At 47.9% G+C, this 12,204-nt stretch overlaps 1 protein-coding gene and 1 long non-coding RNA gene across 28 annotated transcripts in view; one reads left to right on the top strand and one right to left on the bottom strand.

Moving 5' to 3' along the window:
* The window catches only part of WDR20 (WD repeat domain 20), a 65,686-nt gene extending 63,649 nt beyond the window's left edge, over positions 1-2,037 (bottom strand). For 16 of the 20 annotated variants that reach the window (XR_010839379.1, XR_010839380.1, XR_010839384.1 and 13 more), the window contains exon 1: positions 1,732-2,027. Coding sequence is in view for 9 of the 20 variants with exons in the window: in XM_067027721.1 (XP_066883822.1) it covers positions 1,732-1,980 (249 nt within the window). In the remaining 11 variants the exon portion in view is untranslated. Of the gene's footprint in view, positions 1-1,731 lie in introns of all 20 variants that reach the window. The other 4 variants (XM_059058228.2, XM_067027716.1, XM_067027713.1 and 1 more) reach the window with 4 other exon arrangements.
* Positions 2,038-2,136: 99 nt separating this feature from the next.
* The window catches only part of LOC136793756 (uncharacterized), a 34,658-nt gene continuing 24,590 nt past the window's right edge, over positions 2,137-12,204 (top strand). For 4 of the 8 annotated variants that reach the window (XR_010839395.1, XR_010839393.1, XR_010839394.1 and 1 more), the window contains exon 1: positions 2,165-2,656. This is a non-coding gene — a long non-coding RNA (uncharacterized lncRNA). Of the gene's footprint in view, positions 2,657-12,204 lie in introns of all 8 variants that reach the window. The other 4 variants (XR_010839390.1, XR_010839389.1, XR_010839391.1 and 1 more) reach the window with 2 other exon arrangements.

The following is a 12,204-nucleotide window of genomic DNA, read 5'->3' on the forward strand; positions in this document are numbered from 1 at the left end:
GTAACATCTACACTAGTAATCGTTAATATATTTAGTTTTTATGCACTTTTAAATTTTTATGTAAATCCATTTAATAACTTAAAATTCTAAACTTGTTACCAGAGAAAAAGCTGATCCTTTCAGTCCTTGTATCAATGTCAAGATAGCAGCTCCTGTTTGACAGATGCTCTTAATGACTATTTTAACTATATTTTACATCTACTGAGTGTTTCGGGGCTTTAAAGTTCATTACAGTCATTATGCTATTAATCACAACGGTTGTACCACAATATTCTCTTTCTAAAAAACTGCAGATAGAAGTTAAGCAACTCTTCCAAGGTCACGGAACAAGTCAGTGACAAAGTTGGGGACAGGACTAAAACTTCAGCTCCTAGACTACTAATTACTTCACACTTTTCCAATTCCGAAAAAGTAAAGTCAAGCGATTTACTTTCAATAATTTATAACAAGATACCCTCAAACACAGTAGTACCCGTATCATAAACACTAACAAAAAGACTCACCTCGAACAAATGACTTGTTACATTTAGTAGATGCCACTGTCACATCCCTAGTTCTTGTAACCAAGCAAAAACCTTACTGCTTCTGGATACAGTAAATCCTGGAAAATGTCCACCCTTTAATATACACAATTTATTTTCACACTAACTGACTATTTATAAATTAATCTGTTATCACCTCCCACGCCCAGGTACTGGGGAGGGCATTAATTTCCTCACTCTTCCAAGAGTCAACTCAAAGACCACATATCTCAGAAGTAAGCAGTTCTCAAAGAGAACAAAGTTACGTAGCCAATGAAAGAACAGCTCTAATAAGTTGCTTCTTTTAAAGAGATATTTTTAAAGGATGATTACATGCTTGACAGCATTCCTGTTAAATCGCCCGCCAAGAATAATGGTTCTTGTGAAGTAGCTTTTAAGGCATATCCCTCCCTGTTTGGGACACAGTCTGACTTGTTAAACAAGACTTATCTGGGCACGCTCACACAACCCCTATGAACCAGCCCAGTCCACTGGCAACATCTTTTGGACCTCTTAACTGTAGTACTACTCAGCCCTTCCCATACCTATAAGGGACAGGAGGACCCTCTTTAACATTCTCTCTAGAGAAGGTTCCCTTCGAGGAGGCAGTGACAGCCGTCCTCCCTCGGATGTTTTTGGAAACAAAGTGTTAACAGCAGAAGTAGAGGCTCCTAGGAAGTGTCAGTGTGGCAGCAGGTGGAGTAGTCCTTCGTGCCGAGCAGGTCCTTTCTGACCTAGTCTCAAGTCCTCCGCTTCCCAGCCCCGGTTCCGCCTTACAGATCTTCCCAAGCCGCCCCGCGCCCCTGGTCTCTAACCCAGAGCGAGACTCTCCACCCTCCTGGGAGGCGAGGCGGTCTCAGCAGACCAGACGGCCACCCCACCTCTTCCGGGGACTCGCAGGCCCGCTCCCGGGCCGTGTCAGAGCCTGACGGACCCGCAGGGGCGGCAGCTGGCCCTTTCTGGGGCCTCCCAGCCGGAGCCCCGCACCCCGCGGTCCCGTTCCACCGCCCCCCCGCCCCGAAACACCGCCGCCACCACCCTCCTCACTCCCGAATCCCCCTTCCTCAGGAGCACTCCAGTGGAGTTACCGGCCCACTCAAAAGTAAGACCGACGGCCAGCCCATCGGTCACCCTGGCCCCCGCTGTCACCGCCCTGCTCCTGGCCTCTGCCCACGCCGCTGGCGAGCCCCGGTGACGCCCGGGTCGGTACCTTGCGGACCCCCTTGTAGATATAGAAGTAGAGCTCCCGGCCCACATTGAAGCAGAGGCGGTCGCCGTTGCCAGACTGGTCGTTGAGGTTTACGAAGGAGACGCGGACAGGGTTGGATCCCTGCGAGTTGAAGGGCACCCGGTTGGGCCGGCTGTACTCCGAGTGCGGCAGCAGCTTGTACAGACCTTCCCGGGTGGTGAATTGGGTCTTAATCTCGTTCATCTCCTTCCCTCCTCCCTCCGTCGCCATCTTGAAAAGCAGCGTTCATCCTGCCCTAAGTGCCCGGATCACGCCCACCGCGCAGGCGCCGTCCTGGGCTCTCGCCCTCCCCCCCGCCCCTTCCTCCTGGCCCCTCCCACGCGCGAGCCGGCCCCGCGGAGGCCGGCGAGGAGAAGGGGCGGACTTGTTTACGGCTCGACTGCGCAGGCGTGCTCACCTGGCGCGCTCCACGCTGTAGGGCGTCCGCAGGCTCCTCCCGCGGGCGGGGGCTCCCGGTCGCCCCGCCGAGGCGCCGGTGTTGCTGTCACGGGTCCGAGGGCGGCCTTAGCGGTGCCGCCTACTCCGCCGCCCCGGCCGGACTGAGTCGGCAAGGGGAAGCCGCAGCGGGGCTGCGGTCGGCGCCGCTGAAGGGAGCTCGCGGCGGCCTCCTCGGCTGCCTCAGGCCCTGTCCTGAGAAGTCCTGGGACCCGGAGGAGCGGAGGAGAGAGCCGCCTCTGCCGCCGCAGATTCGGGGTCAGCACGTGGGGTGCCGTGAACCGAGCGCTCAAGCCCCAATGTTTCACCCGCAGGAGGGTGCTGGGGAGCCCAGAGTCCTGGAGAGGGCCGGTCCCCCTGTTCTGGGGTCTCCCCTCGGCCACCCCGCACATCGTCTGGATGCCCGGGTCAGGAAACCTCTGTGCACCTCCCCGAGTCAGTTTCCGAGAAGGTACTGAAGGACCTCAGTTTGCCGCTTCACCATGTTTTGTTTTGGTTTTTTTTTAAGGTGATGTGGAGGGGAGAGGAGCGTATAGATACACAGCATCTGTGTTTGCAAGTCAAATATCTGAATACCTATCTGTAGTGAGCATTGGCTAAATTTAAAGAAAGGTTGTGTTGGCGCTTCTGTTTCTTAAGTTTGTCTCCACCGGGTGTTTGGAGAAGGGAGGGTCGGGTCAGGTCGGGAAATGGCTTTGGGAACCAGAGACTGAATCTAAGCATGATTCAGTTCTCTTGCTCAACAGTTTATGAAGAGCTCTTAGTAAAGTTGGAGGCTGTTGATTTTTTTTTTTTTTTAAGGCTCAAGTGGGATCTGCAGAATTGTTCACTAGGCATAGTTGTGTGGCTATACTGTAATAGGTCTAGATTGTAAAGCAGAAAAACAAATTGTAAGGCTGGCACACGTGTTGCAGATTAAACAATCACCGTTTTGTAGCTGGGTTTCTTGGCATGTTGCAGTAGAATACGAAAGTTTCTAAAGTGACAGAAACATCCCGATAGAATTTCAGGTGAGGGTGGTGGGGAGCCAACATCTGTTACACCAAGAATGATTTTTCCCTCTAAGTACAAATCATAGCTGGAGGGTCACAAAAGAAGTAGAGGGTGGTAGGTTCTAAAGAGGAGTCTGAATCCTAAACATCTTATATACATAAGCAGGTAATGACAGTGGAAACTGTGCCAATGATGTAATAATGCATTTGACAGTAACATTCTGTATCCTTTGTACATGCTGGCAAAAAAACATTGGAGTAAATCCTACTTAAAGAATAGATACCTATGGGCTTCCCTGGTGGCGCAGTGGTTGAGAGTCCGCCTGCCGATGCAGGGGACACGGGTTCGTGCCCCGGTCCGGGAAGATCCCACATGCCGCGGAGTGGCTGGGCCCGTGAGCCGTGGCCGCTGAGCCTGCACGTCCGGAGCCTGTGCTCCGCAACGGGAGAAGCCACAACAGTGAGAGGCCCGCGTACTGCAAAAATAAAAATAAAAAAAATAATAAAATGGCCAGCATGTATTCTGTGGTCCCATGGATTTATTCCAATTTCCTATAACCATGTTATTTACATTGAAAATGTGTATACTCTCCTCGAGGGATAGTGACATCCTGAATATCTAAAAATAGGTCAGCTGTGTTCCCTAGTTATCAAGGGGAAAAAAGCATAATAATACATTTTGGAGGGGGAAAAAAAAAAGCAAAAATTAAAACATAAAAATTATATTAGGGGGCTTCCCTGGTGGCGCAGTGGTTGAGAGTCCGCCTGCAGATGCAGGGGACACGGGTTCGTGCCCTGGTCCGGGAGGATCCCACGTGCCGTGGAGCGACTGAGCCCGTGAGCCATGGCCGCTGGGCCTGCGCGTCCGGAGCCTGTGCTCCGCAATGGGAGAGGCCGCAGCAGTGAGAGGCCCGCATACCGCAAAAAAAAAAAAAAAAAAAAAAATTATATTAGCAGCCCTCAAATTAACTACCAACTTTCAATTACCCATAATACCTGTATACCTTAGTCTTCTCTTAAGGTTTTATTCTATATAATTTTAACATTTTATTGAGATGACAGTAATAATAGGCTGTTCACTTTGTCCCATCCAAAGCCTCTGAAATATCTCTATTCTTAATACTTTTTCTCTTGTCATTTTTCCCCCCACACTCATAGATTCAATAAATAACACCAAATTTATATAACTGGGCCTTGCCTAAAGTTTATTTCTGATTTCTAGTTTCAAACCAGGCATTTCTACATGGATTCGTGCCTCAAATTCATCCACCTCTAAACCTTATCAGTTCCCTTTCCATATCTTCAAAGTTGAATCATTATAGCTTCATGAGTATTTCCTTAATTTCACTTTTTTCTCTCAACTTTCGTCCTATAAACAACTACCAGATTAATTTTCTTAAAACAGTGCTTTAGACATTACATTCTTTTGCCCAAACACTCTCAAAGACTTGGAATATCCATGTTATTTAAGTCATACACCAAGTAATTCTCAGCCTGTCCTTACGTTTTGCATGAATCCTCCATTCCAGTTAGACTGTTCTGCCATCACCCTTAGCCCTTTCTCTTGCTTGAAAAGACCTTCCTCTTGTTTCCTCTTCATAGCCTATTCTTTAAGAACTAGTTTGAGGGCTTCCCTGGTGGCGCAGTGGTTGAGAGTCCGCCTGCCGATGCAGGGGACACGGGTTCGTGCCCCGGTCCGGGAAGATCCCACGTGCCGCGGAGCGGCTGGGCCCGTGAGCCATGGCCGCTGAGCCTGAGCGTCCGGAGCCTGTGCTCCGCAACAGGAGAGGCCACAACAGTGAGGCCCGCATACCACAAAAAAAAAAAAAAAAAAAAAGAACTAGTTTGAGTCCCATCTTCACCAAGCCTTTCCCAAGCCCTGGGTGATAAAACAATCCTTGAAACCAAGGATTCTCCATTCAGGATTCATAGCTGGCATCAGGGAGTGTTTGAATCTCTTGTAATAGTACTCAAAATTTTGTGTACATGTTCATTATATCATCGGAGTCTGTAGCTTTCATCAGATTTTTAAAGAGGTATGACCACCTTCCCCCCAAATTTAAAAATTACCACTCTAAACTTCTTTGGCACTTCTCTGAGCTTTCATTTGTCCTGTGTACTATACTAAAATGTTACCTTCTTTTGGTATTTATCAGCATATGCTAATTGTCTTGTATTGATGTTTATCTTTTAGGATGCATTGCTGCCTTTCAGCAAGATTGTTATGCACACTCCAACATATGAGGGACCTTGTTAAAATTCTTTGTCTCCTCAAATATGTATTTGAGCACCTACGTATGCCACTCTGTTGTAGCCTTTGGGATACATCAGAAAACATAAATCCCTCACTCATGGAGTTTATAGTCTTGTAAGGAGAAGACAGAAGATAAACAATCAACATGAATAAGTAAATCATGCTGTGATTGTGCTAGGAAAAAGAAGTAGAGCGAGATAAGGGGGGTTGGGAGTTGCAAGCTGACTAGCTTGCAATTTAAAAGGTGGTGGCCACAATAAGTCTCCTTGAGAGGTGACATTTCAGCAAAAACTTGAAAGAGGTTGATGGAGTGGGCCATGGGAAGATCTGGGGAAAGAGCTGACCAAGCAGAGGAAAAAGCCCCCGAGGGCCCCCAGGGCAGGAGTGTGCACAGCATGTTAAGGAATCACGAGACAGCCAGTGTGGCTGAAGCAGAGTGAGCGCGGAAGCCATTGCAGGGGTTAAGAATCCATTTGTGGGCTTCCCTGGTGGCTCAGTGGTTAAGAATCCGCCTGCCAATACAGGGAATACGGGTTCGAGCCCTGGTCCGGGAAGATCCCACATGCCACGGAGCAACTAAGCCCGTGCACCACAACTGCTGAGCCCGTGTGCCACAACTACTGAGGGCCGCACACCTAGAACCCATTCTACGCAACAAGAGAAGCCACAGCAATGAGAAGCCCGTGCACCGCAACTAGAGAAGGCCCACGCGCAGCAACGAAGACTCAACAAAGCCAAGAAAAAAAAAAGAATCCATTTGTTTGCTGGCTTGAGTGTAGACTAAAGGAGGCAAGTGTGGATGTTGCTGGCTTGAGTGTAGACTAAAGGAGGCAAGTGTGGATGGGGAGTCCACTTCAGAGGTTAGCGGTGTTCATCAAGGACAAGGGTGATGGCGGCTTGCTCAGGGAGTGGTAGCAGTTGAGGTTAAGAAAGTCTAGGGCTTCCCCGGTGGCGCAGTGGTTGAAGGTCCGCCTGCCGATGCAGGGGACACGGGTTCGTGCCCCGGTCTGGGAAGATCCCACATGCCGCGGAGTGGCTGGGCCCGTGAGCCGTGGCCGCTGAGCCTGCGCGTCTGGAGCCTGTGCTCCTCAATGGGAGAGGCCACAACAGTGAGAGGCCCGCATACCGCAAAAAAAAAAAAAGTCTAAAGAAGGAATTCCCTGGCAGTCCAGTGGTTAGGACTCTGAGCTTCACTGCTGGGTTCGATCCCTGGTCGGGGAACTAAAATCCCACAAGCCACACAGTACAGGCCCCCCTGCCCCCAGAAAAAGGGCTAGAGAATCATAATTGTTTTCTGAAGGTGAAGCCAAAGCCAATGGAATTTCCCAGCAGACCTCGTGGGAAAAATGGGGGAGTCAAGAATGACTCCACAATACGCATAAGCAGCTAGAGGATGGAAGTGCCATGAATTGAGATGAAAAGGCTGGAGAGGAGTAGGTGTTGAAAGGAGGACCAGGAGTTCAGTTTCGAGCATGTTGGGTGTGGAGTGTCTATTAGGCGTTTACAGGAAATGTCCGGGAGGCAGTTGAATAATCAGGTCTGGAGAGAAGTCTGGCCTGCCGGCGTGTATTTGGCAGTCCTTAGCTGATGGTCCCTAAAGCCTGGATCTGGTCACCAAGGGAGTGAGTAGGAACAGTGGGGCAATCCAGGAGGTGGAGGAGAAGAGGAGGAATATTTGTTGATGAAAAAATACCATTTTTTTGCAGCTTATTCATATGGAGTATTCACTTTAGACCAAACTTACTGTTTTTCTGATTCAGAGATTAATTCATTAAGATGCTGAAAAGCTTTTTTCGTTTTAACCTTGAAGAGAAATAGTGTTTGCCACAGTGACCTTATAAAGAGAAATGGGCATAGACAGGTGTCTTTAGGAACCACATTCGACTTCTTTACCGACTTACTGTGTACAGTGACCAATCTCCCAGATTTATCTTGTTGGATGAGTTCATTCTATTAGTACATTATGACTTGGTACTTCCTTATAACACCGTTGTGAGACTTGAAAACACATTTGGAAAACATTGCATAACAGTGTCCTTAATAGAGCGCTCCAGCTTTCTGCTTCAGATTTGCAGAATGGTTAAAGTGACACACCACTGGGATTGTTCAGTTATGATATGTACAAATTGATCTTGTATAATGCATCTTATTCTTTCTTAAATAATCATTATTAAGTGGATGCAATACTTAATATTTCACACATGTCTTGCAACAAAAGTGCTTTTTTTTTTTTTTTTTTTTTTTTTTTTTTTTGCGGTACGCGGGCCTCTCACTGTTGTGGCCTCTCCCGTTGCGGAGCGCAGGCTCCGGACGCGCAGGCTCAGCGGCCATGGCTCACGGGCTTAGTTGCTCCGCGGCATGTGGGATCTTCCCGGACCAGGGCACGAACCCGTGTCTCCTGCATCGGCAGGCGGATTCTCAACCACTGCGCCACCAGGGAAGCCCAAAAGTGCTTTTTAAAGAGCTCTTTTCGGGTTTTCCAATGCAGCTCGTTTGGGGAGCGCCTACTATATGGGCATTATGCCAAGTGATCACACAGCCTCTGGTCTTCATGCACAAGCTGGTGAAGGAGGTACCCTTATCTCCTGTCCATACGTGAGAAAAGAGAGTGGGGAAGTGACTTGTCCAAGTTACTACCCTAGTGTTAGCTATTAGCAGAAACAAAATTCGAATTCAGGTCTCAAAAGAGAAACTTCTTGGAGTAAAGTAACAAAATATACTCTGTTTTTAAAAATTAATTAATTAATTAATTAATTAATTTGGCTGCGTTGGGTCTTCGTTGCTGTGCCCAGGCATTGTCTAGTTGTGGCGAGCGGGGGCTACTCTTCGTTGTGGTGCGCAGGCTTCTCATTGCGGTGGCTTCTCTTGTTGCAGAGCACGGGCTGTAGACGCCAGGGCTTCAGTAGCTGTGGCTCGTGGGCTCAGTAGTTGTGGCTCGTGGGCCCTGGAGCTCAGGCTCAGTAGTTGTGGCTCGCGGGCTCTAGAGCGCAGGCTCAGTAGTTGTGGCGCATGGGCTTAGTTGCTCTGCGGCATGTGGGATCTTCCTGCATCAGGGCTCAAACCCATGTCCCCTGCATTGGCAGGCAGATTCTTAACCACTGCGCCACCAGGGAAGTCCCAATATGCTCATTTTTGAACTATACTTTACTAAAAGGGGAAGAATAGCAATTCAGATGAAGCAAACATGTATTTTTAAATTAAAAAAATTTTTTTGAAGTATAGTTGATTTACAATGTGTTAATTTCTGTACAGCAAAGGGATTCAGTTATACATCTATGTGCATTCTTTTTTATATTCTTTTCCATTATGGTTTATCACAGGATATTGAATATAGTTCCCTGTGCTGTACAGGAGGACCTTGTTGTTTATCCATTCTATATATAGTAGCTTACATCTGCTAACCCTAACCTCCCACTCCATCTCTCCCCTACCCCCCTCCCGCTTGGCAACCACAAGTCCGTTCTCTAGCAAACATATTTTTTTTTAATTCAAAGGTTTTTTTAAAAAAAATTCAAAACTAGAAAACACAACCCAGAGAATGGGAGAAAATGTTTGCAAATCATATATCTGATAAGATACTTGTATGTAGAATGTATAGACAACTCCTACACATAGAAGAACAACCTAGCTTTTTTTTTTTTTTTTTGCGGTACGCGGGCGTCTCACTGTTGCGGCCTCTCCCGTTGCAGAGCACAGGCTCCGGGCGCACAGGCTCAGCGGCCATGGCTCACGGGCCCAGCCGCTCTGCGGCACGTGGGATCTTCCCAGACCGGGGCACGAACCCGTGTCACCTGCATCGGCAGGCGAACTCCCAACCACTGCGCCACCAGGGAAGCCCACCTAGCTTTTAATCGGGCAAAGGACTTGAATAGACATTTCTCCAAGAAGATATACAAATGGCCGGTAAGCACATGAAAAGCTGCTTGGCATCGTTGTCACCAGAGAAATGCAAATCGAAACCACAGTGAGATCCCACTTCACACCCACTAGGATGGCTATAATCAAAAAGACAGATAATACCAAGTGATGACTGTGTGGAGAAACTCAAACCCTCATATCCTGCTGGTGGGAATGCAAAACGGTGCAGCCACTTTGGAAAACAGTCTGGTATTCCTCAAAAGTTTAAACAGTTACCAATGACCTAGAAATTACACTCTTAGGTATATTATACCCAAGAGAAGTAAAAACATGTTCACACAAAAACTTGTACACGAATGTACATAGCAGCATTCGTCATAACAGCCAAAAAGTAGAAACAATCCAGATGTCCGTTGACTGATAAATGACTAAACAAAATGTGGTCTGTCCACACAGGCGAATATTATTCAGCCATAAAAAAGAATGAAGTACCAATGCATGCTACGACATGGATAAACCTTGAAAACATGCCGAGTGAAAGAAGGCTGACGCAAAAGGCCACGTATCATGTGATTCCATTTATATGAAATGTCAGGAACAGGCAGATCTATAGAGACAGAAAATAGGTTAGTGGTTGCCTAGAGCTGGAAGGGTGAAGGGAAGGAGGACTGACTGTTAATGGGTGCGGGCTTTCTTTTTAAAGTGACAGAAATGTTCTAACATTGATTGCAATCATTGCACGATTCTTTTTTTAAAAAAATTATTTATTTGGCTGCATCTGGTCTTCGTTGCTGCACGTGGGATCTTCGTTGCAGCACGTGGGCTCTCTAGTTGTGGCACACGGGCTCACTAGTTATGGCACATGGGCTTAATTGCCCCAGGGCATGTGGGATCTCAGTTCCCCAACCAGAGATCGAACCTGTGTCCCCTGCATCAGAAGGTGGATTCTTAACCACTGGACCACCAGGGAAGTCCCATACAATTCTGAATATACTAAAAACCACTGAATTTTATACACTTTATTTTTTTATTTTTGGCTGCGTTGGATCTTCATTGCTGTGTGTGGGCTTTCTCTAGCTGCAGCGAGTGGGGGCTAGTCTTCGCTGTGGTGTGTAGGCTTCTCATTGCAGTGGCTTCTCTTGTTGCGGAGCATGGGCTCTAGGTGCACAGGCTTCAGTAGTTGTGGCATGCAGGCTCGGTAGTTGTGGCTTGCGGACTCTAGAGCACAGGCTCAGTAGTTGTGGCGCATGGGCTCTAGTGCGCAGGCTCAGTAGTTGTGGCGCATGGGCTTAGTTGCTCCGCGGCATGCGGGATCTTCCCGGACCAGGGCTCGAACCCATGTTGTTTGAACCATGTTGTTTGGGTTGTTTGGACTCACCTAATAAACGATAAACGGAACTGTTAGGTGTTCTTTTGGTCTAGGGGTGACGTGAAGAAATTACTGAGATGCTAAGTGCTCTGAGAAACAAGAGAGTTTGGGAATCTGCCATGAGGCATGAACCTCCCTCAATTTCCAAGTTGTATTTGCATTTTTATCTCTCTCTGAACCCATTCTTACTCTTTTCTTCCAGAATCAAAGGAAGAGGCATCTCTTCTTTCAAAACAAATTTCTCCACCATGCTCTGGTAGTGAGTCCCTCTTGTGCGCTCCAGGAGAGCATGCTTCAGCAGTGGCGTTCCCTGTCTCCTAGGCAAATTCCCACACTGCTGCTCCGCTGCTTCCTTCCATGCAGTGCAAACGTGCTGAGCAAGGAGTACTGGTCCACAGAAGTGCTCTTTTTCTCCACTTAAAAATGAAACACCTCTATCTATTGCCCAGTCTCTACTCCCAGCCTTAAAAGACTCACAGCTGTCTCCCCCACCTCATATAAATACAGTTCCATGTGTGCTGTTTTAATTGTCTTAGACTCTAGAGATAAGACAGAAATGTGGGCTCCAAACCATAGTAATGAAGGAAAAAATATAGGAAGAGAATGAGAGAATCAGGCATCACAAGGCTGTGACATTCTTGTCTGTCACTCACAGACACAGAACCAGTTGCATTATTTCTTAGAGTTGTCTTAGAACTGCAACCAAATTAGGACATCTCTCTTCGTGGCTAGAACTTGTGCTAGCTTTGTTTTTCATTGTGAATCTCCTCCAGTTACAGATTCAATGACATCCTGTCCAAGCAGCCCAGTGAACTTTGTGGGTTTTATCTCTTTAGAGATTAGAGCAAGGACCTTCAAGCTTAATAGCCTCAGTAACAATTTCTAACTTTCTATCTGAGAACCTTAAACAGGAAAGAGAGAGAAGGGGATTGAAAACAAAAGAGTTGGTATGCTGTATGTAAAGAAAAAAATTAACATGCTGCTTATACGTGATTAGAAGAACTTCTCAGCTACTCTCTGGGGTAACATTACTGGGCTGTTGAGAAGCAGCCAGTAAAGTTGAGTGATTTCTAGCCATAGGCTTCTGTAGAGTAGTGTTTGGGGGCCTGTGATAGGAAGTAAGATGCATCTGCTAAGTTAAAAATCTGTTTCGGGGCTTCCCTGGTGGCGCGGTGGTTGAGCGTCCGCCTGCCGATGCAGGGGACGCGGGTTCGTGCACCGGTTCGGGAAGATCCCACGTGCCGCGGGACGGCTGGGCCCGTGAGCCGTGGCCGCTGAGCCTGCGCGTCCGGAGCCTGTGCTCCGCAACGGGAGAGGCCACAACAGTGAGAGGCCCGCGTACCGCAAAAAAAAAAAAAAAAAAATCTGTTTCGGTGGGCTTCCCTGGTGGCGAAGTCGTTAAGAGTCCACCTGCCAATGCAGGGGACACGGGTTCGTTCGCCAACTTGGAAGATCCCACATGCCGCGGAGCAGCTGGGCCCGTGAGCCATGGCCACTGAGCCTGCGCGTCTGGAGCCTGTGCTCTG

This window comes from Kogia breviceps, chromosome 3 (assembly GCF_026419965.1).
Source record: "Kogia breviceps isolate mKogBre1 chromosome 3, mKogBre1 haplotype 1, whole genome shotgun sequence".
NCBI classification, from domain to species: domain Eukaryota; kingdom Metazoa; phylum Chordata; class Mammalia; order Artiodactyla; family Physeteridae; genus Kogia; species Kogia breviceps.